Raw genomic sequence first — 27,701 nt, forward strand, 5'->3', positions numbered from 1 at the left:
AAGAGGCGTCTTTGGTGAGAACGGTGGGGACACTGAGCTGCGACAGTGGGAGGGACTCTTGAGTCTTGGGTGTATTGGAGGGGGTGGCACGCTGGGACAGGAGGGGGGAAGGAAGATAGCAAGAGAGCACGAGAGAGACCAGAAGAGGGGAACAGAGGGGGGACCGCGCTGGCCCAGAGCTGGGAAAGAGGTAAGTACTAGGAAGAGGTACCTTGCTTTTCCCCGTCTCTATCCCTCTTCTTCTGTCCACTGTAAGGAAGCGGGAAACAGGCAGGCGGCAGCGAGGACTTGCAAAGGTACGTACTGGACTGGACCTCTTTCGCCCAACCTCAGGTACCAGCGGACCTGCCAAACGTGAGGGGAGGTACGGTCAGATTAGGGAAGCAGGCAAATGTACAGAGTACCTCAGGCAAGCAATGTAATCGAAGCGACGGGCAAGCATACCTACCTATGAGGGAGTAGGGACACTCGAGAGGTACATCCGCCTCTTGGTTGCTCAGAGTGGGCCCTCTCCGAGGCCACTCGTTGTGATGGATGGAAGGACGGACTGCACAATGCACACATCAAGGAGAGGGATTATGGAACTGGAACGGGCTCCAGTGTTTGTTCACCGAGCCACCAGAACAGCAGAAGAGACCCGTCCCGACTTGCCCCATTAGAATGAGCAAGGGAGGGATGTGTGAGGTGCTGGTGGGGAGGGGGAGGGCTGAGGTGGGAGTGGAGGGGAGGGTGAGGGGTGGAGGAGGAGAAGGGCGACAACCAGGACCCCACTGGCACACCCAAGCAGCCGGCCAGCAACGCTGCACACAGCACAGCAACCGGCAACCAGCCAACCTTGAACCCCGAGGCAGGGCAGAGCAGGCGCACCACGTCTACATCCACATCCACCTCCACCTCCACGACATAGTCACGAGCTGCTGTGAGGTGGAGAGGGTCGATATGAAGGGGCCCACGACGCCGGTGCAGTCCGGTGTTGGTGGTGGTGCTGCCGCGTCTGTTGCGTATTGCTAGCAAGCAGTACACGGTGTATGTGCCTGTGGCCATCAGCTCTATCGGAAGGAGTGAGGGGTCGAACGAGACTGAAGAGGGGCAAGTCGGTTATGATGCAGTTAGTGACTGCCATTGCTGACCGGATCGATGCTTGAGTTGCTGTTGCTGCTGGCGCGAGAACGCGCATGCGCAACAGCCCACGAAGAACAAGGGAACGCGGGAAACGAAAGCACGCTGAACAGGGAAGAGGAGGGACGTACATGCACCCCTCAGCTGCGCACTGCCTAGTAGCTATTCCTGTCCCCATATTTACGTACTCGCTGCTAAGTGACGGAATGCAGGTGCCTCTTAGCTGCCCTATCACGGATAGACAGGTAGGGAACGGGAAGGGAGACCCGGAGCTATGTAAGCAGCGACCGAATATTCCACCTCATGTCACCCACCGCCCCAGCTGCGAGATACGCACTTCTCTTCAGCTACCTTACTTTCATCGTGTCTCGACGACACAAGTCTAGAAGCCCACCCTTTGCCAACCCAGCAAGTCCCAAATAGCCGAAATCCAGCATCTGTCTGTCTGTGGCCAATTTCAGAAGAATTTCTCGGGGCCATAGGGTATGCATTATTGTATAGTACCCTCATCTCGTTTGACACAAAAGGGACGAGGAATCTAAAATGGGTCGCATCGCCATTTTAATCCAAGACAAGATTGTAAGGGCCGGCAGCACGATTCGCGAACAAATAGGGGCAAATACCAGCAACTATTGGAGGAGAAGAAAGACACCTGAACACGGTCCTGTACCCCTTCGCTGAACACGAGGCGATATGACACGTTAAGGATCGCAGAGTTTTCACGGGACAACAAGGGCCCGGCTGTCTTGCTGCTGCTGTCCGCCTACTGAGAGATGCGACACAAACACATCTCGCATCACGAGTCTGGCTCATAGGTGCTTGCGTCCACGCCGTACGCCACATTGCTCTGCAAGTACAAACCTCACCATCCCGTCAGAGCCACGGTTGCTCAATCTTCGTGCCGCGAAGTAGCGGACTGAGGCAGACAGGAATCGCATGGCCTGGCATGCGCCCGACCCGTCCGGAGCGTATCTAGCCACATCTAGACACGCAAACGCCCCCCGCCGTCTACAGAAGCACGGCAGGGCGGGTGGCCGGGTTATGGGTATGATTACTGGGGTGCGTCCATCGCCCTAGGCCTCAGCCAGAGGGCGTGTGTCCATAATGAGCAAGCCGACCGGCGGCCCAGCCAGCTCAGCGCACACCACTCAGCATGGCACAACCCAACGCAGCAAACGAGGCGGGCTCGATTCTCTGGGTCACGACCAAGGGGTTGGTAGGGAAAGCTAAGGCAAGGGCTACTGTTCTAGCCATGAATGCGCTCGACTTGATGACGAGTAATAACCCGATGGGGCGATAGGGTTGGTCAGGCCAGCGCGCTGAGTTGTACATATCAGTCCAGCCAGAGAGGGAACGCGAGTTCAGGGGTGATGGAAGCGCGATGGTGAGAGGCGAATGTGGTGAGCAAACGCAGTTGAGTTAAGTCAAGATTTGCAAGGTATTCGCTTCACCAGTTCGTCCCGTTCCATGGTTCACCTTACTAAGACAGGCAGTGACGACTGTTGGTGGAAGCAGGGTACGTTTGGCTGTCCGTTCCCCGCCGTCCGCTTCCCACCATAATCTTTGCGTTGCATGCATCATCTCCATTTTCGACCATGTTCCTCACTACTTGCTTATTGGTCAAACGAGACATAGAACATCGCCTCGCCTAAAGAGGCGAGAACAGACTGGGTACTGACGTCGCGTCTGCCGAGATGGCGTCGTGCCGGTGGAGGGGCTCGACAACCTAAGAGCTGAGGCAAAAGCAAGGTGACGAGGAAAAGGAGATTACAATCACCGACGGCTTGGGGCAATGGAGCATTCTCAAGGGTTCTCGCGGTCTCGCTTCGCCAAATCCCGGACCGCCGATTTGGTTAGCAATTTCGCCCCAGCCCTGAGAATCAGAGGGAGAAGGGGTGGAAGAGCGAGGGGGTTGGCGAGGAACGCTCCCGCAGCTTCCAATGGTTCTATGATCCTATCTACCTTTCGTGGGCTGCCCCTTATCCTCCTGTCCGCGTTTCGCATCCCGGAGTTCCAAGGTTGCCTCTGGACGAAAATGGATATAACAGGCCCTAGGTATGCAAAACCACGATATCCTTGGGCTAAACCCATACTGCCCAGGCTCTATCCGAACCACAGTGGTCGGTCGGTAGCCAACCCAGGTAAAAGGGGTGAGCACTTACTTAACGGCGAAGAAGGCGGCCGGACAAGCCAGCATTGCAGTACCGTAGGACCTCCAAATCCCCACCAGCGCGCCCTCTTCCCGACCAATGGGCAGATACCCCGTCTCCCGGCCCCAGACGGTACATTAACGCGTGAACAAGGTAACTCCGGTACTCGGACGATACGTGTCTTGACGAGCTATGCTAACGTGCGCCTGCGAAATACCTGTTTGATTCCGTAGGCGGTGACCCGGCCTGTCACTCTCGGCGGTGAGCAGAGGTATCCCTGTGTACCTTTCCATCTCCACCTCTCGAACCCACCGAGTTCGAGTACGCGGTCCAATACACGTGCAACTAGTGGAACCGTCAGGGGATTGGCCAAAAACTCCATCCCGGGCTGTCTCTACTCTTGACCCGCCGTTCCTCTCGCACCTGCTCGGCCTGTTCACTGCTGCAGCTCCTCCACGTCTTCCTGCTGCATCTTCTTCTGGTGTTCGCAGCCCGGACGTGGGTAAGTGGGTCTCCGGAATGTCGTATGTGGCCGACGCGGTGGTGTGAAGTTATCCGAGTCTTTTCTTCTTCTCTTCTTTTTCATCACTGGCCCCTTTTCTACCCCCCTCCAGATTGGGGAGGGATTCACGTCGACGTAGAAACCTTCTTGCGCGCCGCGCCTGTTTTCCTAATTTAGCCAATCGCCACTTGAGAAACGCAACGCAATCAGACGCGCTGGGCACGAAACGCGACTGAGGATACCCGCACGTTCTGCCCACCCGTGGCAGTACCGGCACCGTTACCGCTGCCGCTGCCGCCTGCGTACCACTTAATACCCGGCCGAGAGAGCGGGACACATTTCGATACAGGGGCACTGGGATCGTCAAACGTGGACATATCTTTTTCAAGACATTTCGGAGAGGCACGATCGCCCGTGATGCCTTATCTATCTTCGGCCACATCCTCATCCACATCCCCAAAGGCGGTCTGAACTCAATTCGAGTCGAGATGCGAAGGGCCCTGTCTAGGAGCTGCTCGACTGCCAAAGCGACAAGCATCCGGACGAGCGGGTTTGTGGGTCGTCTCCCCTGTTCAGTCGACTAGCGTTGTTACTGTTGTCTTAGGGCTCCCAATTCCATTTACTGGTAGGAAATCGATGATGAGACCAGCGCACGATCTGAAAAGGGATGGAGCACGAACTTTTGACCGTCTGAAGAGGCCGTCCATGGGCAATTAGCAAGTGGAATGAGGGGAAGGCGACAAAGCGGCCCATGTCTCCGTTACGGACACCACGGATGCACTCCCGCGATCTTCGCCAAACGAGATGATGCCAACGTCGTTTTCTCGACTCCTGAGTGTCGCCGTGCGCCGCGCCCCTCAGTCTCGAACCCCTCCCCCCACTCGTCCCCCCCCCTCTCTCTGTGTTATCTTTTGTTTCTTCCTACTGGATTAATGAATTTCTTTTTCCAGGCTTTGGCACTTTGTGTGATTTTGAAGTGGTCTCTCATTTCGAGCGTAAAAACTTTTCATCACCCTTTCCCCCTAACCATCCCCCTTACGATCAGCGATAAAACGAATGGCTTGCTGTTTGCTTTTACCCATTGTTGCATCTTGCAGCGTACTGACACCCTAACTGGCACTCATTGACGTCGCCGCCCGGACACTTCATTGGTGTCGCAGGAGTTGCGTTGAGGACACATGTACGAATGGGTCGCTATGTGTATGTGGGATGTTTGGATGGCATCAAGTCTGACTTGCATGACGAGATGCAGCAGCTGCCATTCAAGGGGTCGCCTGTAACTTCACAAACCAAAAAGTGAGGCTGGTGCCAACGCGAATGCTACTGCTCTTTCTCGTACCGCTGTCGCCGGATACTTTGTCCCATGTCCCCCCCGGTCATCTCAATATTTCCCAATGTCACTCTTAACGTGGCCGGACAGTCCAAAATCTGAATCCATAGAGTTTTTATTCACCAAATGGTACGGGCATGCCCTGGCTCAACCACCTTCCCCTGTGCTTCAAGGCTCTTAACGGGTTGCACAATGTCTCCACGGCTTCCACGACTGGGTCCATTGCTTCTTCCATATCGCCATCACCCATCACTACGGATGTCTTCCTCGACCTGGGCCGCTGTAATTGCTCACCCTTCGAAACTGAGGTGTCAAGGGAGTGATCATCATTCCGCTGGGAACGGCCCCATCGTCAAACAGCTAAATGACCTCGCTCATCCGCTCTGGCAACCTCCAAAACGACTTTGTCGCGCTCGATGCGTCGTCGGCTTCCCCTTTCGGCCCCATCTTCTTTCGCATCCCTGGCATTGCAAGCACGTATCTCTCCCTTCGTCACTTCAGAATCTCCTGTCCAAGTCTTCCCCTCCCCCTCTTTGAAGTCGACCCTGAGGTCTCGCCAGCCGCGCCGTGCCCCTCCCCCTCCCCAAGGCATTCGCTTCGGTCCAGATCACTGTCTGGTACACATCTGCATATTCCTGGTGTCTTTGCATGCCTGCCCGTTCGCTTGCTCTGGTCACCGCCCCTTGGGTTCTCCCTTGTCAATGTCGTGGACGGACGCTCCCGGGGCCCTTGATCCACAGAGCGAAGAGCGCAAAACCGCCTGGATCCTCACCGCGTACAGGACGATGGAGGGGCATTGCATCGCCAGTCAAGCACCAACGATGCGGTGAGTCCTTGCACGTACAGCTTCACCTAGTTGGCCTCGAGTGAGGAAATGTCGGAGTGGGGGCTCAAAATGGCGGACAGAGGCATCAAGGGTCAGATTCAGGGGCCACAGAGGGCCAGTCCTGTCTGTCGGTGAGGGGCTAGCTGTCAACACGCTCTTCGCTTGCTGGGATCTGGAAGGCGTTTCCCCTGCTCGCTTTCGTGCTCCTAGCTATCAAGTGCGAGCCCGAAGGACCAAACTTCCACACCGGCTCCTTTATGCCACAAGTATTCGCGATGCCGACATCCTTCACCAGATCCACAGACACGCTGTCAGTTGCCAAGTCGATGAACCGAGAACCCAAGCGGGTTCACTGATGTGAACGTCAATCATCAACCCGGTCGCCCATTGTGACGCGCTGAGGAGGATGCCACGCATCCTTCACCTTTCACCACTTCCCAGCGCCCAGCGAGACGGCCACGATCGATAAACCTGCCTAGGAAAGCTAACATGCACCCCAGTCCGGCACTCCATCGCCCGTCATGCTGGCCCCTCCGGTGGGCTGTATGGGTCTTTGACCCAAGTCACGTCCCCACCATCAGCTTGACAGTCCGAGAATTCACACGAGCGGATGGAAATCGGAAGATGACCCAGACCGAGAATCGACCAGGGCAACAAGAGGGAGTCGGAATGAGAATAGATTGCTACTGCAAGACCCAAAGCAGCCCGGGCTTTCGGCGCCCTCCAGGCTTCAGATCCCAAGGCCTCCGAGTAGGGCAAGCACCGATTCCATAGGAGGAGTGGATTATCGGGACTCGGGACCGATGCCTCCGTGTCAACGTCGCAGACGCTTCGGTTGTGGTTGTTGTTGTCGCCATGTTCGAAATGATGCGGGTACGGCCTGTCCCTCCTATGGCGGCTCTGTGGTTCGTAAGAGCAGTCCATCAACGGGTGTTTGACGGCCCTCATGTTCAAAGCACAAAAAAAAAAAAAAAAAAAAAAAGGGCCATGCCCCTTTCCCCATTTAGGCAACGAAAAACAGAATGGAGACGGTGAGAAGGTGCATTCAGTTTTTTCTTGATATATTTATCGTTTAAACTGAACCAAGACCAACTTTGGAAACGTACCCCTTCACCAGAGCGGGGCTTACTAGATACCGCTATTGAGGGACCTCCACACACGCTTGGGCAAGGAGGGGGAGTCAGGGCCGCGGCACGGTTCCGGTCGACCGGTTCCCCATTAGCAGCGGCGCCCTGTTTGCGCTCCGCTTCGCCGGGATAGATACTGGAACTGGTTTGGTGGAGGTGAATGGGCCTGGGTAATAAATGGCCTGTCCGAGGATTGCATCGGGATTTCCAGAATATGGCAAGACTGGCACACCTATCAACCGCTGGTCCCGGATTGCCCCCCTCGGGTAACCTTGTGACCTCCCCCTGTCCCCCGTCTCTCGCCTCGTCGACACATCACTGTCCGCCACTGGAAAGGCAGTTGACCTGAGCAATGTTGAGTCGCAGCTTGACAATGACAATATCCGAAAGCGCCATTCGTGAGACGTACATGTTCGTCCCAAGTCTGACCGCCAATCCCGCGCTACGCTTACTATATTTGCGCGGTCCTGCTGATAACAGCAGTAAACTGTTTGTGGACTCGAAACTAAAGGCTGCGCAGTCTCGAGGAGCAATCCCGCCACGTCTTCGAAGAAGCTCACGGCTAGTTGGCGACTGACAAGCTGATCAGCAAACTGAGCGGGAGGCTGAGGAAGCCTGAAGGCGAATGGCGGCTCACCCCTGACGATCACTGAACCGGCTGTATACACTACGACAGTATTCGCCCACTGAACAGGGAATCTCTGATGAGGCGCGCCCATCGCGCGTCAAACGTGTCGAGTACCTTGCAGGCCACAGCATATTGTTCTGCGCGCCGAGATGGGATCGGCGCCGATGGCAACGCCGGCTTCGAAGGCCCGGGAGTATGGGCGAATCACGACCTGAAACCGACGACTTTCCCTAATGCATCGACCGTTGGCTCTTGTTTTCAATCGAAAAAACGTCGGTTTTGGCGACTGCATACGCCTATTATTACCGTCTGTCACCCTGCTCAACCGATCTACTGGGCACGATCTGTTTGTTCCTGCGGCGCTCATCGCATCGAAGGGACGTTGCCCTCCCCCAACAATAACACCCATACAGGAGCGCAAACCTATATGCCGACAGCTGGAGACGAGGCCGGTCGATGCTTCAACAAGTGGGAAAGGTATGCATTTTGTTTCGTGGTTTCACTACGCATGCCTTGGGGCCGTTCTTGATTGACTTCGTCCGCGGCAAGTCAGCCCTCGGTCGGAATACATGTCTAACACCAGTATAAGTCGCTGTGCAGTTCAGTAGCAAAGCCGAATTTGAAGCGCCTTTGACCACTCACTGAACAGTACCGTCGGACTTACATTACAGGTTGAATTAGGAGCGTTGACAATAGCGGAAATGTTTGGGCCGCGCTGAGGAGCAGCCCTGCCGCCTTCCATTCCAAAATAGAACAACCATTAAGATCAGGTTGAATTGGCGACGCCTAGAGTGGCTCGGCCACTACGGCATGCTACGGTTAGTAGGCCACACCGTGAAGGTGGTCGCACCATCTCATCTTGCTCACACGCACTTACTCTCGACTTCGTTCACGTTGTCGAGTCTGTCTGTCGGCCCCTTCGAGCTACCATAACACCGCTGATGGCACACGATAGCCAATGTGTCAGATCGGGTACGGATGGTGGTCGAGCCGTCAGTTCAGCGTGCGGAGGTTTCCTTAAGATGAAAAGAGCCAGTCCAGGGCCAAGGGTACGTGAAGCGCTGCTACAGCCGACGCGGATGACATGCCAAGACACGTAGTGGCTTGGCCGGCCTGGTTGCTGTCTCTATCCGAGGCACATGGCGGCCGAGTGAGTTGCATGTTGTGTCCTGGTTTTGGGTCAGTTGGGAAACGCTTGGAGAGCAACGCGCATTGGGTAGATGCATCCGAGAGCGCGCAATTGGCTTATTCCTAGAGCTGGCGATGTTGCCCCTCGGACGCAGCACAGTGTGAGGGGGGTATAGTCCGAGGTGGCTGCCGAGTCCGGCAGGGGAGTGTAGCCTTAGGCGACCACCTAAGATGGTGGCACGGGCAGGGAGTTTACCAACACAGTGTCAATATTTACAGATCGGACGGACGAGATTTGACGTCCACATCGGGTCTTTGGTTTTGCCCGGGATCCACATCGGTGTAAGACGGCCCCTGCACCTCCCTACACCTGCAATCGTACCGGAATCGGGCTAAGGAGGCCGCGCTTCTTTTCCCTCTCGTCCCCCTTCTTCGTCTCGACGGTCTTGTATGCGCACCGAAGACGTTGTTGTAGGAGAGACCCACAGACGTCCTGTTGAACTGTGAGATGGATTGGCATGCCGGGCTACTTGCCATTGTCGTCGGGGGATGCGTGGACGACACAGCTTCGTTCTCGTAAACAAAGGGGAAGAGCATCCCAGGCTCCCTGTGTCCCGACCCCGACAGTATAGGTTGAGTCTAGAGTCGTTCTGTCCTCACTCCGAGGCATTTCCGCCGCTGTTCTATTCTTTTGCTCGATTCTTACGTGCAGTGCTCGACGGGCTGGCAGCACAACAACAAAAAAACCAAACCATGAACGACACTCAGTGATGTGATTCTACATGCCACCTTCACCCTTTCACTCTCAAGTTCGCTTCCTTCGGAAAGGAAGGGGTGATGCGCCCTCTGGCCAGTAAGAGTTCGGATAGAGTGCTAAAGGGACCCGCTGCAACGAGACGGACAAGCAGGGTCCTGGGAGAATCCAGGTGAGGGGGGGAAGAGCACAAGTCTGCCGGGGCCTTTCCCACTGCAAGTCACTGCGCAGCACTTGCGGGCTCCGAACACAAACAAAGACTGTACGGTCCTGTTTTAGTGCACCGTCCACGAGTCCGAGTCCAAGTCCTCCGTCTCTGCTGTTAAGACCCTGCGGTTGTGCTACCGCTTGCTGGCACAATCTTAAGTGTGCGTCCCATACTGCTATCTGGTCCCAGAGGGTACCGCTGCCGTCATCACTATCGATCCACAACGCAGCATCTCCAATACCCGTTCTATCACAGGTGCCCCGGTCAAGACTGCGATCACGACGACGACGAGAGATTTTCGCCAGAGAATTCTTGTCTTTTCCTTGTTTCCTTCCTTCTCCTCTTTTTCTTCGTTCTTGACGGATGGGCGGCGTAGACGACGAAGCAGCATCGCCAACGGGGAAAGGGGAAGAAGAGGCATTTACAGAGACCGTCTGATACTCCCGCCCAAAGATTGGCTAGGGCGACATTGGTCCTTCGGGGGCGGCTTTCCCTCATCAGGCGATCCTCCTCTTCAACCCCTCAACCCCTTCCTGGTCCCCGCTGTTCTGCCAATCACACAAGACGCGAGCAAAATACCCTGCAAACCGTCCCTTACGCACACGCACGCACACACGCACCTCTACCTGCCTCTCTCTTTCTCTCTTTCTCTCTACCCTCCACCCGCTGGCCACCATCTCACTCATCCCACCAGTCAGCGTCTATCGTCGCGAACCACTCGCTCGAATTCTTTAACGCGACAGCGACAGCGACAGCGACCGTGGCAGTGAAAGCGACAGCGACGGAACGGCCTCAGCGCTTGCCAACCTCAGCGTCAGTTCCGGCGCCAAAAAGAACCACGTCGACCACACACGGCTGCGCCTGGTGCCAGACGAGACGAACGTGCCCCCGCAACTTGAACTTGAAGCCCACATCCCCCCTGCTCCAAACCTGCGACTCCTTGATTGTGGGTTTTCGCAACCTCAACAAGTTGTCGCCCCGACTCTGACAACTCTCATCCCCTCTCCCACGAAACCCTTACGATTGACGATTCCTTGCCCTGACCTCGGGCGAGCTTGAGGCAACAACTAGAGCAGAACCGGAACCGGATCATGACTTGACCCCGTCCCTCCTTGGGTTATCAGCGCGACCACCTCATCATGCTGATGACACAGACCGCAGTGCCGGCACTAGTTCAGGGTCAAAAAAACAACTACATTCCTCGCAACAAGCCTTCGCGCGAAAACCTCGGCCTCGAACACAGCAGCAATTACTATCAATCCCAACCGACGTTGGATCAGCCCAACGTCGGCCACGCCTACTCACCCTACTCCCAGGCCATCACCTCCTCCTCCTCCGTAATGAATGGCATTGCGGGGACCGCCCCGCCGGGCACAATGTATGTCCGAGCTCTGTACGACTACGAGGCCGACGACCGCACGAGTCTTAGTTTTCACGAAGGCGACGTCATCCAAGTTATCACACAACTTGAATCCGGCTGGTGGGACGGCGTTATCAATGGCGTTCGCGGCTGGTTTCCTAGCAACTACTGTCAGATTGTGACGAGCACCGACGAGATCCCCGACCATGATCAAAACGGCGAACTCGAACACCTCGACGATGAGGAGGACAATCAGGAGGTTTACGATGAGCAGCTGGAGGAGGATGACGAGTCGGAACTGGACGACGCCAACGGCCTGCCGCTTGAGGGCGCTGATCTGGGCGATAAATCGAGGGCTGATTTTTGGATCCCGCAAGCAACCCCCGATGGTCGCCTCTTCTACTACAACATGATGACGGGCGACCGCAGCATGGAGCTGCCCTTGGAATCACCCAGCTCGGCCAACGAGACGGGCCCGCGCAACAGGATGAACGTAAACGTTCCGGAGAAGACGCGGCCCCCTCCAGAGATGATGGCTAGAGGATTGACTCAGGACGAGGACGAAGATTCCGAAGCAAACTCGGCCTCCGAGCTGGAGGGCGAGTCGTTGATGCTCGCTTCCCGCGGGTCTCTGGTAAGACCGGCTTGCCGTCAATCTGGTGACTTTCGGGAAATTGTTTTGCTGACTGGGTGCATGTCCACAGCAGCCTCGTAATCGTCGTTCTCGCAGCGAGATGCTTTCGCCCTCTACTTCCATGGACTCGATGAACGGTGCAGCGCAGGTTTCCAGGGGGAAGAATGAAGCGTACCTGAACCCGAACCTTGCGCCCAACGCGACGCCGATGATTGCGTCGGCCACGTCGTTCACCAGCACGTCGTACAACACGCCGCCAACTAGCACCGTGCCTCGCTCCTTTTTTGATGACGGCTCGGCGCCGCCTTTGACATGGACGCGCCTTGTCTCCAACATGCGCAGGGCCGTAGATCGATACCGCGATGCTATCACCAGCAACAATCGCTCCGAATATGTTGCACGCGCCGAGGACATCTCTGACCACCTCAGGTTACTCCTGGCCGCCGGGTCTGGCACTACTGACAACCATTCTGGCCAACCCTCTATTATCTCGACGAACAAGGCTCTCTACCCTCACTTCAGGGACATGATGTCCAAGTTCTCCAAACTCGTGATCTCATCTCACATAGCTGCCGCTGACTGGCCTAACGCTGAATCGGTACAGAAATGTCTTCAGGAGGCCGACGGTGTGTTGCTCGGGGTTTTCAGCTATGTCGAAATTGCTCGCCAGCAGCGAGGAGAAGAGATCCCCCGGCTTTTCCCTGGGTTCGTCATTGGCAGTTCCACCGGCGGTAGTTGGCAGAATAACGGCCTCGGCTCTCGCGATCCCATCACTGCGAACTTCCTAGAAGATGAAGAGGGTGTCGTGGAGCCCACGGCGATGCTGGACGGTAAACTTCTTGAGAGGCTGGACGAGCTCAAGCGAATGCTTGTATTCAGTATAAGAGAGCTGGACAAGCACTTGGTTGTGGCGGACAAGATCATGACATCTTTCAGGCATGAAATCATCGGCAACAATGTCTGCTCGGCCGGAGGCAAGGTTCTCGAGATGTTCAAACCATGGTACGCCCTTATCGAGTCCATCGATCTATCGTCGCTCGGAAACAGCTTCCAGACGCCTCAGCTGGCGGATTTCGCCGCCAACAAGCAGAGCCTGTACGATAACATCTCAGACCTCGTGGTGGGCTGTCAAGCCGTGGCCGGACCTTTGGCTGATGAATGGGCCGAGGTGCGCGGCGAAGCTCTGGAGAACCGTCTCGAGTACGTCCGCCAGTGTGCCAAGGCACTCGAGACGAATTCGTCACACATTGGATTCTCCTTGCAACTATTGTCGGAGCAAGTGCAGATCAACATGCAGCAGCATGTTGATTCCAGGCAAAGGGAAGATGTCATACAGCGCGAGCAGCTTCGCAGAGGAGACACTATGCCGTACGACCGCCCCCATCAACGAACGGAGTCGCGGACGACGCCAATAGCGGTGCGGCCTCCCATGATCACCTCACAATCATTCACCGAAGGTGACACTACTGGAAATTTTCGAGGAGGCGATTACTCAAAGGTTAAGAAAATTTTGGGCGATGATCCGAACCCTCAGAGCAATGTCCCCCCGGTTGATGAAACGCCGGAATTCCTCAAGTTGGATCACGAGCCGGATCTGGCATGGGATAACAAGCTTACGCCACCTATCGTCAAGGGCGGTACGTTGGAGGCCCTCGTTGAGCAGCTGACGCGCCACGACAAGCTAGACTCCAACTTCAACAACACGTTCCTTCTTACCTACAGGTCTTTCACGACAGCGCAGGACCTTTTTAAGCTTCTCGTCAACCGCTTCGGCATTCAGCCACCCGAAGGTCTGTCTCAACAGGATTTCGAAGCCTGGCGGGATCGGAAACAAAAGCTCATCCGCTTCCGGGTGGTCAACATCTTGAAGAGTTGGTTCGACAACTTCTGGATGGAGGAGCACAACGAGGAATCGAAACAGCTTATCCGGGATGTTTACACTTTTGCGCGGGACACGGTCAAGTCGACGGAGACACCCGGCTCTGCGCCGCTCATGTCGGTCTTGGATCAAAGGCTCAGCGGCCAGCAAGCCGGAGCCCGCCGCATGGTCCAGACGCTCAACCAAAACACGCCGTCGCCAATCATGCCCAAGAACATGAAGAAGCTCAAGTTTCTGGACATTGATGTCACAGAATTCGCCCGTCAGCTCACAATCATCGAGTCTCGGTTGTACGGCAAGATCAAGCCCACCGAATGCCTTAACAAGACGTGGCAGAAGAAGGTCGCCGACGGAGAGCCTGAACCGGCACCGAACGTTAAGGCGCTCATCTTGCACTCGAACCAGATGACAAACTGGGTGGCAGAGATGATTCTGGCTCAAATGGACGTGAAGAAGCGTGTCATCGTGATCAAGCACTTTGTCGCTGTTGCGGACGTAAGTAGAACCCGTCGGGTATCATAGTAACCTAAGCCTTGCACTGACAACCCACAGAAATGCCGGAGTCTCAACAATTTCTCTACGCTCACCTCGATCATTTCGGCACTAGGCACTGCGCCCATCGCTCGCCTTAAGAGAACGTGGGACCAGGTACCGCAACGGACGCAAGGTGTTTTGGAAACCATGCGAAAGCTCATGGCCAGTACAAAGAACTTTGGAGAATACAGAGAGGCTCTACACGTGGCGAATCCGCCTTGCATTCCTTTCTTCGGTTCGTATTCCTCCGTTTCCTTTTCCATCCGTGACAATGACGAGGGCCAAGGCAATGCTGACGTTGCCCTCAAGGTGTTTACCTGACCGACTTGACCTTCATTGAAGACGGAATCCCGTCCATTATCAAGAAGACCAACCTCATCAACTTTGCCAAGCGGGCGAAGACGGCCGAGGTAATCCGTGACATTCAGCAGTACCAGGCCGTCGGGTACTCATTGCAGCCTGTCCCGGAGCTACAAGACTACATAATAAGCAATATGCAGGCCGCAGGAGACGTGCATGAGATGTACGACAAGAGCTTGCAAGTGGAGCCGCGCGAGCGAGAAGACGAAAAGATCGTGAGGTACGTAGCATTGCGAGATCAACCCGGAGCGTTTGGGGCGGTTTCATTTTGGGGTTAGAGGCCCGTTGGTTGCCCGCACCCACGAACCAACTGTTGTTCGTGGCTGTTAGCGAGGCGGTCCCATTACGCGCCCTCAAGATACCCTTTGGTTGTTTATCTCTCGCAAATCATCTGCTTTGAAACCGGAAGGCGTTTGCTTACTCTGTTTGATTGTGATGCAGGGTTCTTGCCGAATCTGGCTTCCTATGATCGACAGTTACCGGGATGGAGAGAAACACATCTGCGCCTCGCCCGTGCAAGGCTATCCCAGTATGGTGGGCTGGCTGTAGCTGTCGTTGGGCATTTCCCACGTTTACAGGACTCTACTGGCACGCAAGTCACTCAATGCCCCCTAGGCGTTGCCCTACAAACCGGCCCGTCAGGATTACGACAGCACATTGGAACATGGCTGATATGAAATCACCTGCCCGGCGCTTATTGCCGCAGGGCTGAGATATACTCAGATAGAGGGGTCACGGAGAAACGAGGCTGGTGCGCAGTTCTACCCAAAAGGGTTCGACAGAATGAGAATTGGAAGATGATAGTTCCTCCGCCATATGGAGGGTCAAGGAGCACTGTATCCTTCCTGTCGAGGGAGAGGGGGGGAGGCTTGGCAGTTAGTTCATGGAGAGAAGAGGTGCATTGGTACATCATGGTTCAGGCAAGCATGACCCAATAGCTGGCCGGGCTCGGAAGTGACCATGTCCTTGCAAATAGAGGGAGGGGCGCTGGTGGGTTGGAAGGCCTGGCTTGGTCAATCGCCTAACGACAAGGTGCAGAATGAACGGGGAAACAGGGGGTGAAGAGATGGAAGGACAACCACCCTCCCCCAAAAGCGTGCACGAAGTCAATGAAATGTTGGTGTATAGGGTTTTTTCCTCCTGTTGTTTTCTGGGATAAAGTTACGCTAGGATATCAGATACTGGGGAATAGGAGTTGCAGACTCTAGTCGGTCACTGTCAGTTTTAAGACGATTTCATTCTTCGGCCCCTCATAGTTGGCCCAAGACACTACCTACCTACTGACAGCGAACGAAACACTCGAGGAAACTTCTGTGTCGAGCTAACAAACCAAAGCCATACACTGAGCTGTCCATACATGCCACTTTGCGTTCTTGTCATGAGAAATAGTGCGGCCCTGATAAACTCTACTTTCTGAGTAGACTGGCAAAGCCTCTCAGATGGCGCCATATAATTCGTGTGGGTGTTTATAACACCCTCACCCAGACTCAACAACCAGGCTGCCCTATGGACCTAGACAGAGCCTGCGTGGAAATGTCACTATCACCGACGATTCTGGAATTGGTTCCCAGATGCACTAAGCCAAAGGAGGGAGAGGGAAGTGGAAGGAAAGATGCCAAACGTTCAGGCGTCAGTCAGAGGGCTTGTCCGAACAGTGTCTGTACTCAGTCAACATGCGACGGGCAGCAGCTACTCCTCCTTGTATATCTGTTCAAGGGAGGGAAGTAGGAATAGGAGCTGGGTATTGGGAAGAGGATTACTGTGGTTAATCCTTACTCGCCTCTTCAAACATGCCTTAGGAAGAACACTTCGCACGAGACGTTGGGCGACATATGGTTCAAGAAAGCATTATATTAACAGTCATGTTTATCCTTCATTAAGAAACAGTCGTCATAAAGCTACATCGCAGCGCTGGCACTAAGATCGTTGTCGATACAACATGGAGATATTCGACGAAAGGCCTCTGGCTGAATCAGTTCCTTCCTAGTGACGGTGGAGTTTAGCCTTGATCTTGTCCTTAAGACTCTCCTTCTCCTTCTCGGTACCCGCGTTAGGGCTGTGTGTGCGGTCTTCACTGGCCTTTCCAGTGCTCTTGTCACTGCTGGATGCAGCAGCAGCCTTGGCAGCGGCATGGGCAGGATCTTTCTCGTCCAGGAGACCTGTTTATGCGTTAGCTGGGTCTTTGGGAGTCCCAAACTTGAAAACACTCACGATCTGCCTCGCGGCCCGCGCCTGGCTTGGTTGCATCAAAGTCACCACCATCGACCGCCAAACCTGAAGTCTTGATGTACTTCTCCCCCGTACCTTCGCTTCGGCTCACTGCTTTGGGAACATCCTTCTTGCTGCCCTCAAGCCCTGATGCCGACTCATCCTCGATCAGACCGCCCTTGGTAGAGTCTTTCTTGACATTCCCAGCATCACCTCCACGCTCCTTGGCAACAGTCTCCAAGGGTCTGGGCCCGGGACCGTCGAGCTTGTCACCTCCGGTAATTGGCCCAGAGGCGTTATTGTTGACGTCTTGGCCCTTGGGCGCAGGGTCGGTGGAGGGATCGGCAGGGTGGCGTGTATCAGTCTTTCCAGCGGCGCTGTCAGCCGGGGACGCATCGACAGTAGAGGTGTTCTTCAATTCAGGCTTGCCAATGTCTTCCTTCTTCTTTGAGGGGTCTTCGGTGGCAAACGATTTATGGGGCTTAATGTCTTCTGCAGTTCGTGACCTGTCCGTCAGGTTGCTCTCTGCAAGAGGGGTCGACTTGTGCTTCAGAGGATCATCCGTTGTCGAGGGGTCAGTCGGGTTGGTTGACGCTGTGCTTGTGCTGGGAGTAACAGTAGTGGTCAGACCTGTGGTCGCAGTGGGCCCTGAGGTCGACTCTGTTCCACTCGTGCCAGACAAGGTGCTGGCATCTGCTACTTCGGCCTTCTTCTTCTTGTCTAAGGGATTCTCTATCCTCTGGGTTAGCATCTTTTCTTTCGGAGCGATGGCTTCCAAGCTGGGACTTCTACGCTTCTACATACCAATGTTGCCGGCGTCAAACGGTTCGCCTTGGTTGGTGTTTCCCTTGACACCCGAAACGGGCTCCTGGTTAGCCTCGTTTGTGCCCCAGATGGCCTTGCTCGCCGCGTTTGTGATGTTGCTAATGGTCTCCATGTTTGAAGAGTCCGTATGTGATGTCTATTTGATTCGCTGTTATCGACCTTCACCGTGAGATCGTTGCACTAATTCGGATCCGGGATGGGTGATCGTGGTTTCGGGTTTGGTGGGGATTGGTGAGAAGGAAAGATTCCTAAAGGGCGGGTGGGGTGAGGTTGTCAGAAGAGGCTTCTTATAAGACAAATCCAGCCAGTCTTAAACAGGTCTGACGTCTTCTGGGCCCAGACTTCCTCGCCTGCCTATGGTCACAGAACGTACCTGAACGGGACGTAATATGGCGTGTTGGCATGGATGTAGGAGGCCAGGTGCGGCAAGCGGCTTCCCTTCCCCTTCCCCTCCACGGGTGAGCGATGATGCGGTTGCGCTACCTCAGCGCTTGCTCTCGACCGGGATGGGTACAGCGGCTCGAGGGAGCAAACCAGATATCTTGGCCATGATTGTCCAACTTACCTCACCTTGCTGGGCTCGCTAGTGTCACACATTCGTCTGCCAGCCAATTGATTGTCTAAGTGACAATTGAGAGGGTCAGTCCAGGCGGAACTTGTCCTGCACCCCAGGAGCCACACCTTGCACTTGCACTGCTCTTGCGCCATCCATGCGAAGGAGGTGGCTTGAGCAGGGTCAAAGCAAGGCAGCGTAGGCTGTCGAAAGCAGGTAGTTAGTAGGGGGGCAGAGTAGTCAATACTGCCTCGTCCTCCCCCCGTCGGATTGGTTGTTGGCCGTCCAGCACCGACAAGTAGATGAGATCACGTCAAAGCTGGCGCAAATGGACGAGTTGCGGTTAACCCCTTAATGTGGCACATGGAAAGGAGTCCAGCCAACGAGTGGGCTGGTTCTGGCGAATTGGTTCACACAGCTCGTCATCTTGTCCACCAACCCGCCAAGATTACCCTGCAGCTTTGCGAAAGTGTATGGGTGGATCGGTCGATCGGCAGCTGCGAAAGTAGGCGATTCTGAGCTGGGGGAGCTATGACGTTAGGGAGGATGGAAGAGAGAGTACCAATTACGTCACCCGTCTGGTGTGTCGTTTCTCGGGGAAACTGCCTCGAGTTCTTGGGGAATCGTTTGCGCAGGTCGGCTGCCTTCACAGAGAGGATCCAAAGCCCGGTTACTGCTGCTCTACGTGGATAAGTCTCAGTGACCGACACAAGTTTGAATAAATGATTTGATTGATCGCAATAGAGACGCAGGTGTTTCTTTGATAGTCCGCCCACAATCCGCATTCCATAACGTCGAATCCGCAGCTTGACTGCTCACGTGCTTCATTGGAGTCCTGTTTTTATCCACGAAACCATAATCGTAGTACCATCTTGCAGTGACATTAAACACTTCTGGCTCCTCTTCAGCTGCAAGCCAAGTCGGGAGGCCGGTAGAGAAAGGCCAAGACGGGGATTGACCAAAAAAGAAACCCGTTAAACGTCTCCGTTTGATTGTTATTCGTTTAGCTGTCTACAGAAGGACATCAACTAAACTGCTCGTCTATCCCTTGCTCAGTAAACACTGTTGGGTCGATGCACGGGCCCGGAATCTCCACCATTGACCGTCGGGCCGTATTCGTACACTTTGTGTGATAAACACTCCGTCACGTGGTTGTCAGGCGCTTGCCCATGTGATGTGGGGCCAAGCTGACTGTCGTTGACCTGCCATGATTCTGGAATGTCCCTCGTGCAGCCGTTCCTTGAAGCAGTTGGTCTGACAACTTTCGTCCTCAACCTGCCGGGCTGAGTGAGGTAAGCAGGCTGGGTGAGCACGTCGATCTCCCACGCTCCCCAAACCTCTCTCAAATCCGTAGAATTTCTCGGCTCGTCGTGTCTGCAACCTAGGCGCTTGGATGTTGAATATCTTGGTTGATGTGAACCCAAACCACCGCGCTTCAACCGCGTTCCTCTTGCCCGCGATCGCTTTCTGCAATATTCCGCTTTGCCGCGTCTCGAAATCAGTCTCAACATAGTGATGTTGCTGTCTGCTGTCTTCGGCTTCTTTCTGCTGTTGGAGGCTGTGGTTCTCTCCGGGAACCTATTGGACCCGAGTAAATGGCCAAATGACCAGCAGGTCATTGGCCCTCCGAGGAAAGGCATGTCTCTGAGCATTATGAAAATGAAAATGAAAAAGCCCAATATTGTAATCCCCTAACGAGGCTTCTCGCAGCACTCTCGCAGGGTCCGTTCCGAAATCGGTTCATAAACGACCAGCAAGACTCGCAAAACGCTGCAGGGTTTGTTGCTTTTGGTGATTCTTATAGCGCTGGCATTGGTACTGGTGTTGACGGGGTCGAAGATGAGTGCCGACTTGGCTCCCACGCACACCCGGTTCTGATCTTCACCGATCTCGCCAAAAGTCAGGGAGCGAACGCGGCGACCTTCCAGTTCCTATCTTGCACCGGTTCGACGACCGAGAATATTCTGTCCGGCGGCGAGCGCAGTCAAATTGACAACTTCAACACATCCATCAATGCCGACTTCGCCATCCTGTCTATCGGGGGCAACGACCTTGGCTTCTTCCGGGTTATGAACGCTTGTATCTTCCGGTTCTACAGTTTCTACTCCGGAACGTGTGAGGCGGCTCTACAGGACGCATCTGACCGGATCGAGTGTCCCGATTTTGAGCAGCGACTAGAGATGGTGATAATGGAGATATTGGACAAGGTCCACTGGGAGAAGCGCCCGTGGTTTGTCATTACTGTCACCGGATATGCTCGGTTCTTTAGCGTCGAGACTGACGAATGCGACAACTGTACTCTGGGTGTCTGGTGGCAGGGTCCGAAGCTCAAGAGGGATGTCCGTCAGCGGATGAACAACATGGTGATGGCAGTCAACGACAAGCTCAAGCGATCCATCGATGCGGTCAACTCAAGGTTCACAACTTCCAAGGTCATTTTTGTCGATTACGACGCCAGATTTGACGGCCATCGTTTCTGCGAACCTACCGTGACGGAGCCTGCATACAACCGAACCGAGACTTGGTTCTTCCTTGTTGGAGGCAAGGATAACAATCCAAACGTGACTGACCCGACGCCGGCCCCCAACGGTACGAGCATTCGTACTGACGGTGCACGAAGCCGGACCCTGTCGCCGCTGTCGACGCTCGTGGACCCGGATACCTGCCTAAGTCCGGCCGAGGGCTCGGGAGACTGGGGCCTCATGGCCCTGTGTTACATGGCAAGGGCTAAGCGGGACGATCCGTCGCTACGATTTGCTCATGAGGATGTCATGATTCAGAATTCCATGTGGTATGTCCCAACATATTACGGGAAAACCTTCCACCCAGTAAGCTTTCACTTCCGATGGTTGACGCTGTGTCTCCGAAACTTTTGTTGACAGGTTTACAGAGAAGCCTCGGTCATGAAGCCATAAGAGATGAAGTTTACAGAGTCTGGTCTGATCTGGCTATATCTCTGTAGCTCATGCCTACAAGCAGCCGCTAACCGATTGCTACTTGTGTAGTGCAAGTACGGAAGGAGGCTGCAGTGTGCGGGCAGACATATATTCTAATAATCGCGCTGTCGGATATTCGCGTCCTGTATACCCTCAACGGCGCACAGAATACAACCTGCTTTCTGGTCCAAGCTGTTGACTCTACACTGCGGTACATGATCAGTTAATGTCGATTGTCTTGCGGATGTTCCGCATAGTGGATGCATGTTTTCGTTCCCCGTCGGACATAAGGTACATCGGCGTGTCGTCCTCACCGGCCGCAAGTCGGATAGATTTGGGGTCTAGGATCGCGAGTTACACCGAGGCCCCGTTCACATGCTTTCCGTGACTGGGGTGCATGTTCGCAGGGGCAGGCAGTATGTACTTCGTACAGTAATTACCACAGTCTCTTTGGTTGGGTGGTGCATCCATCTGGCGGGGTCACCCCCTTGGCTCGGAGAATCTCTCGGAATAATTTGTCTTTGAGGCCTTAACGAGTTGTGCCAGACCTCTGAGGATGTTACGAAGCGTGATGTACAGCAGGTTCCGGAAGAGCATAGTAAGAAGTTGATAGGGAGGAACAACTCTGAAGACGGCCCATGAGATGTCAGTGTCATATCCATATCTGTACCGGATCGCCTACACGTTACTAGTGCACCCTGATATATGACAGCTGCCAGCAGGGACAGCCCTAGGGCCGTGGAGTGTTGCTTCGCCTAAGTATCTTTCTGGCCCCTTCCTTACATAGTAGATGTCCTGAAAAGTGATCATCAGGTGGGTTGCCTCCACGTCGATCCCTGCCTCTCCCTCCCCTTCCTTGTGGGGCGCGAGCCCCGATGAGCTGTCATTTCTGGGCAGCCATCAGTGTTTAATCATAGTTAGGGGACACTGTCGTTAAACCGTTGGTGGGAACTTGCGAATCTGGACGATGCCAGTGTGGTGACGGCGACGGCCGACTAAAGCAGCTGGCCAAATGTGACCCTTTCGAGCTGCGTGTAAGTCCTAGCCAATACAAAACCCCTGCTTGGGATTGGGCCGGGGACCACCAACGACTAGAACGCTGCGGGTGACAAGATATTCAGTACTAGTGCGGAAGTGTTGTGGCAATTGTGCAATCGTCCAGGAAGTCGAATACGGCTAATCGGCATGTTTTGGTGCCGACGTGAGCAAGTGCTGGGTCGTTCCAGACCGCAGCGGCGGGCAGAGAGATATTGAGGAGAGAAGACATCATATCCTCAATGGCAGAACGCAGGTGTGTCTCACCCGTCCCGCAGCGGCCGTTTGTTGGCTTGAACCCGCTATGTATCTAACAGAATGCGTTCTGCCCGTGGTTCCGGGCGAGCCTCTCGCGGGGAGGGCTCTGGGGGCTCCATTGGTATACGGGGAGCCGGAGACTTTAGGTAGCTAGGGTACCACAAATCCCAGATTCTGGGACCTAAGCCGGGGGGAGGGGGGCAGTTATTTCCGTTGATTGGCACTCGGGGCGAGATTTCGATGGCCCGGCGGGAATAGCAACCGTTTCTTGTTCAAGCATGGCCCTGGCGCTGGGCTCGGGGGCCCAGAGCTACAAGTGCGATGCCGCCCGACTGTCGCGGGACGGGTTTACCCCAGGCCTGGTTTGTGTCTTTCTTGACTTCCTCTTCTTATTCCTGATGACGGTGATGGTAGCGATGGCCGCACATGTACGACGCACGCTGCGGTTGCAATCGTTGCCAGCAACCCTCGGCACGAAAAACTGCAGCTCTGCTGCAGCCGTCCTGGTACGCAGGTCGAAAGCGAGTTGAGAGGGGCCGAGGGCTAGAGGCAACTCGCTGTGTGTTGGACCTTCTGTCCTTTTTCTTCCGGGTTGATGATCACTCCTTCTTCGTACCACGGAGTACTCTGTACTGTCGTTGAAATGTGTCTACGACCCGGAGTACTGAAGCTTGGACGGACCTATGCAATGCAGATCACGGCATGAGGCTTGACCTTTGAGCGAAACACTGACCGAACTGTTTTTTGGCCGCCTACCAGCAACAAGACAACTTGTGACGGCGGCTTTAGGCTCAATCAAACTAGTCCCGTTACCATCATCCAAGCTTTACATGTCAGATGGTAAAGCTTACCAGAATGCACTATGTAGGTACCAAGAGATAGACGGCTGCTCTCACTTTACAAAAAGAAAAAGAAAACGCGGATTAGCGAATGTTTCCGCGTTAACCTAGGTACCCAGGCAGGGACAGGCTGACACTTGTATAGTCACTCGGTGGATGCACAGGGTGCAAGGTGCCTGTGCTGTTACGGCGAGGTGCTTCCCAGCGATCCATACGCAGAACAACAGAAACAGCCAAAGACTCGTGCCCACGTTTGACACGTTTAAACATGCGTGAAGTCCGAGTGTCAGATGCAATGCCGCCGTTCGCCACTGGCCTCGTTGCTGTTTGTCAAGGGGAACCTCTCCTGTCAGGGCATCTTCTGGCATGTGTTATTTCTCGATGAGCTGGAGAGCTTTGCCTGCCTGCTTGCCTGCCTAGGTACATACCTTAAGGCTGGTAGGTTTTATAGGTGTTTGTAGATTCGTAGAGAGGAATGGGTTCCCATCGCTTGTCGGGATGGAACGCCTCATTGATTCCCTTTGCAGCGGTAAAGCATAAATGATAATGGGGCCGGGTTCCTTTGCCTGCTCCAAAACACCTATACCCTTCTACCCAACCTACCTGCACAAGGTAGTGATGGCATACTACAGGCGCTAGCCCAGGTACTTGGTACTTGGACTGTGGGTAATACTGGGCCTACCTAAGGTAGGTAGTAGGTAGCTGAGATGGGCGAAGTTTGAGGCGGGCTTCGATGACAGATCCCGCTGCACTTTCCCGGGGCTTTCCCCAAGTCCGAGCTGTGTTTGAAAGCATCCGTGCCTAGGTGGGAAAGTTCAGTCCCCATGATCGTCGTCCTCGTCTTCCTCTCCTCCTCCTCCTTCTGCCCCATCATCATCCCCATCTGTCTACCTCAGGAAAGGCACAAACGCCTTGTATCGCACAACTACCCAACTGCGAATTGCCTAGAGCAACTTTCCTCTAAACGCCCAGGCGCGTCTCGCCTGAACACTACAGGACTGAACGTGCAGTCAACCAACTAACTGTACGCCTCTCTCTTGTGGAATTCCTACATTACTTTTCCATCGTCCGTGCCTTCCGTTGCATTTGCCTTTCCCATCCACCTTACCCAGGCCGCCGTCCACCGCACCTCCAACTACGTGGTCTCAGCCCAGGTAGATAACTAACAGCAAGACAAGCTGACGAAACTTGGAACGAGACATTCCACCACCATTCTATGCTATAGAGTCTGGGGCCTCAAATCAACGGACCCCCGTCCTTCTATCCGCCGGCTCTCCAGCCTGTCTCACAGTCCCATTGAACGACTCAGTCGCTTTGTCCCACCCCGGCCCTTAGTGTCATTTGGATCCGCGACGGGAGCTTCCAAGCCCGCGCCCCCCTCCCTTTCACTCAGTCACTAAACTCAACTTCCCTCTTCATCCCATCCCGTCCTTTTCCTTTTTTTTTTCTTTCTGTCTGGAAACGATTGCGAACCTCGACTTGGCAACTCTGCTCCGCACGCCCCCTCCCCTGACGAACGAATAAGGATACCTCGCAGTAAACTGCCGTCACCCGTCCTCTTTCGCCCCCAGAAGCTGTTGCGGCGTCCCCATCAATCCAACGTTTTCACTCCCGTTGGTTCGACCATCAACAGCATCTTGCCTACCTCTTCTCAAGTTATAACCGCAGACACATCGGCAACATCCAGTACCGTTCTACTGCGTCCTCCGTCTGTCCCATTGTCCTTTCGCCAGGTTGAGCACTCGCATGACAACCCGCTTCCTCTCTTACGACTGGTGATGGACCGTACGCCCCAACGGCTATCGTACCGGTAGTTCGCATCCGAAAGACGACGTCAACCTTAAGTATCAGTCTACTTCCCTGAGTTCTCGAAGAAAAGAAGGCCATTTCTTGCAACCCCCTAACTCGAGAATGGTCTATTGTGGTAAGGCCTCCCAGGGCTGCCAGAATTGCCGAACCCGTCGCATCAAGGTATGTAGCAGCACACTCAACTAGTCGCTCTATCCTATCCCGAAGCAAACCCTACCCGTGTTACTCTGCTTGGTGGTCCTTCTTCTTCTACTTTTCCTTCGCTCTACCAACGGGCTAAGGTGGTTTCCGATTAATAATGTGCTCCGTTATAGTGCGACAAAGTGAAACCCGAATGCTCGCAATGCATCCGCGTGGGCAAAAGATGCCCTGGCTACCGAGACCAACTCTCGCTTATGTTCCGCGATGAAAGCACCAAAGTTATCAAGAAAGCTCATGCCCAATGGGGTGTTTCTGACAGCCCCGGGAATGGTCTCATCCAGGCTTCCGCATCAAATGCTCCATCGCCGCCTGCTTCGTCACCAGCTTACAGCCGGAAGAGTACGCCCAACAGCGTGAGGGCCGCATCACGACCGGGCCCCGTAGCCGCACTTTCGCCAGCCTCAAGCGTCGCATCGTTCTCGTCTCCTTCGTCAACACACCACTCGGCAGGATCTTCGTCCCCAATACCGCTCCCGGTAGTCAAGCAAGAAAACCGCGAGTCGAGTCCGCCAACTTTGCACATCGGTCCCACCCTGGAGGAGCAAGGCGTACAATTTTATGTCAATCGGTACCTGATAGGCCACCCTGACGAACCGAAATCCGGCCAAGACCTTGCCGCGGAAGGTTGGATATGGCACCCAGCAGTTCAGGACGTTATGTGTGCTGTAGGGCTGGCCGGGCTGTACAACCTGACTGGCAACATGGAAATGATGGCTACCGCACGAGAGAAGTACGGCTCGGCACTTCGAGAAACCGGAAAGCTTATTCGACCTCCACACACTCCCAGTATAGATGTGACGATGAGAGCCGTCGTCGCGCTGGCCATGTTTGAGGTCGGTTAGCGCCTACCAGTAACCTCTACGCTGTAGTCGCCATTGCTGTTGCGTTTGTAGGCTAACATGAGCACTGGCTGCGTAGGTTGTCAAAGGAAGCCACTACTCCACCGGCACAGTTCACGCCCACGTCATGGGGGGAGCGGCTTTGATGAGAAGTTGGTGTCCTATGCCCAGCGTGCCCTTTGCAGGCTTCAGAGCACTGCTGCAGCTGTGCTATTCAATGGTAAGATGCGCCGCTTTTATCCTGCTGTTTAGACCTGACTTATTTTGCAGTATATACCTCTTCACGTTGCGGGCATGCCGATGCCCCCAGACTTTTACGATTGGGTGTCGTACGGCTCGCAACTCCAGTTGCCTATCGACCGACCGTCCACCGACCTCGCAGTTTTGATTGCTCGCTTTGTCGAGACTTCGTCAATGATCCATCGCCATGTTATCAGTGATGGAAACCCAAAAACTGCCAGCGTGTTGCAACAATTACTTGATCTCGAATCCGACTTGGCATCATGGGAGGCTGGGCTGGAAGGAGATTGGATATACGAGACCATCAACGCTACTCATCTCCCACCAAAGGCGGTTTTCGAGGGCGAATATCATAAATACCATGACGTCTGGACAGCTCGCATCTGGAACTACTACCGATGGGCGCGAGTTCTGGTGAACCAGAACCTGCTGGACTTGACGAACAAAAACCCAGTCTCCAGTCTATCACTAGTGTCGGCGGCCGCGCGCGACCATTACCTTGCGACTATTCGGAGGCTGGCAAGGGACACGCTTGTGAGCGCGCCGACGCACTGGCGACATCCGGCTCTCGATGGGCCGGCGCAGATAACAGTAGAAAGCCCCGGTGGTGGCGGAGCCGGATCAGCAGGACTGCCGGCATTGCTGTTTCATTTAAAGGTAGCGGGATGCGCTCCTGGAGTTCCGAAACAATACTGGGAATGGGCTTTGGGCGTCATTCAGACGATCTGGGGTGATATGGGCATGCTGCATGCGCGATCCATGATGGAGGCTATGCGGGCGCACGAGGATACTGTGCTCAGGTCCGGTGCAGCTGGAATATTGGCATACGACTGGTAAATACTGGAGATAAGGGCCAATGGGGGAGCTGGCGCATTGGTGAATGGTTCTGGGTCGCTTTGAAAGGTTTCGTTATGGGCCCAAGATCCTGTGGTTCGGAGCAGCAGCTAGGTTATGGTTGGGTGATACCATCGGTTTTGGTGCTTTAGAGATGCTTTAAAAACAGGCTGAACGGTGGTACTACGGAACAAGACGATTGTTTTCGCAACCAAGTAAAACAATAAGGCACAATTAGCCTTGCCCGACGATCAACAGGACATTGACTAAGTTATACCAAGACGAGGGTGAATTGTAAGTCTGACTACTGCTACATCGACACTGGAATAGATATTGAAAGGAAGAAGAAAGCTATGTGTAATGAATGTGTGCTTTGTGTTGCTAGTCAAGTTGGATTGAGTGCCAGTGTCGCCTACATCACCAGGTAATAGCGCGAGCCCACATGTCTCGGCAACGATGAATCTGATATTGGGACAGTGCGCAGTGCGCGTAGATCATGGAATGGTACAGTACAGGGTGCAGGTGGGCCTATGGGCGTTCAGCTGTGGGGACTGGCGGCTTCAACGCGTGACTCCAACCACTGTC

The 27,701-nt window shown here is 54.6% G+C and overlaps 7 protein-coding genes across 7 annotated transcripts; 4 read left to right on the forward strand and 3 right to left on the reverse strand.

Moving 5' to 3' along the window:
• Window positions 1–6,446: 6,446 nt before the first annotated feature.
• Window positions 6,447–6,875, reverse strand: CDEST_00801 (uncharacterized protein; the record flags this gene model as incomplete). Its single annotated transcript, XM_062916960.1, has 1 exon — window positions 6,447–6,875. The coding sequence occupies one exon, from the start codon at window positions 6,873–6,875 to the stop codon at window positions 6,447–6,449; it is 429 nt and encodes a 142-aa protein (XP_062773011.1).
• A 531-nt stretch (window positions 6,876–7,406) lies between these two features.
• CDEST_00802 (uncharacterized protein) lies at window positions 7,407–8,177 on the forward strand (the record flags this gene model as incomplete). The annotated part of the gene is made up of 1 exon (XM_062916961.1): window positions 7,407–8,177. The coding sequence occupies one exon, from the start codon at window positions 7,407–7,409 to the stop codon at window positions 7,629–7,631; it is 225 nt and encodes a 74-aa protein (XP_062773012.1). The 3' UTR covers window positions 7,632–8,177.
• A 569-nt stretch (window positions 8,178–8,746) lies between these two features.
• CDEST_00803 (uncharacterized protein) lies at window positions 8,747–8,908 on the reverse strand (the record flags this gene model as incomplete). The annotated part of the gene is made up of 1 exon (XM_062916962.1): window positions 8,747–8,908. The coding sequence occupies one exon, from the start codon at window positions 8,906–8,908 to the stop codon at window positions 8,747–8,749; it is 162 nt and encodes a 53-aa protein (XP_062773013.1).
• Window positions 8,909–10,391: 1,483 nt separating this feature from the next.
• Window positions 10,392–15,786, forward strand: CDEST_00804 (Putative ras-like guanine nucleotide exchange factor, SH3 domain, SH3-like domain superfamily). Its single transcript, XM_062916963.1, has 5 exons — window positions 10,392–11,766; window positions 11,837–14,140; window positions 14,198–14,414; window positions 14,489–14,759; window positions 14,981–15,786. Exons 1-5 carry the CDS (start codon window positions 10,912–10,914, stop codon window positions 15,006–15,008), a joined length of 3,675 nt encoding a protein of 1,224 aa, XP_062773014.1. The 5' UTR covers window positions 10,392–10,911; the 3' UTR covers window positions 15,009–15,786.
• A 566-nt stretch (window positions 15,787–16,352) lies between these two features.
• On the reverse strand, window positions 16,353–18,801 carry CDEST_00805 (uncharacterized protein). The gene is made up of 4 exons (XM_062916964.1): window positions 17,946–18,801; window positions 17,552–17,820; window positions 16,751–17,479; window positions 16,353–16,698 (listed from the first exon to the last, which is right to left on the reverse strand). Exons 2-4 carry the CDS (start codon window positions 17,682–17,684, stop codon window positions 16,523–16,525), a joined length of 1,038 nt encoding a protein of 345 aa, XP_062773015.1. The 5' UTR covers window positions 17,685–17,820; window positions 17,946–18,801; the 3' UTR covers window positions 16,353–16,522.
• Window positions 18,802–19,640: 839 nt separating this feature from the next.
• CDEST_00806 (Putative SGNH hydrolase-type esterase domain, SGNH hydrolase superfamily) lies at window positions 19,641–21,087 on the forward strand (the record flags this gene model as incomplete). Its single annotated transcript, XM_062916965.1, has 3 exons — window positions 19,641–19,761; window positions 19,836–20,953; window positions 21,016–21,087. The coding sequence occupies 3 exons, from the start codon at window positions 19,641–19,643 to the stop codon at window positions 21,085–21,087; spliced, it is 1,311 nt and encodes a 436-aa protein (XP_062773016.1).
• A 2,980-nt stretch (window positions 21,088–24,067) lies between these two features.
• On the forward strand, window positions 24,068–27,430 carry CDEST_00807 (Putative zn(2)Cys(6) fungal-type DNA-binding domain-containing protein). Its single transcript, XM_062916966.1, has 5 exons — window positions 24,068–24,217; window positions 24,372–25,164; window positions 25,317–26,036; window positions 26,122–26,262; window positions 26,313–27,430. Exons 2-5 carry the CDS (start codon window positions 25,105–25,107, stop codon window positions 27,117–27,119), a joined length of 1,728 nt encoding a protein of 575 aa, XP_062773017.1. The 5' UTR covers window positions 24,068–24,217; window positions 24,372–25,104; the 3' UTR covers window positions 27,120–27,430.
• The last annotated feature ends 271 nt before the right edge of the window (window positions 27,431–27,701 follow it).

Source organism: Colletotrichum destructivum, chromosome 1 (genome assembly GCF_034447905.1).
Source record: "Colletotrichum destructivum chromosome 1, complete sequence".
Lineage (NCBI taxonomy): Eukaryota > Fungi > Ascomycota > Sordariomycetes > Glomerellales > Glomerellaceae > Colletotrichum > Colletotrichum destructivum.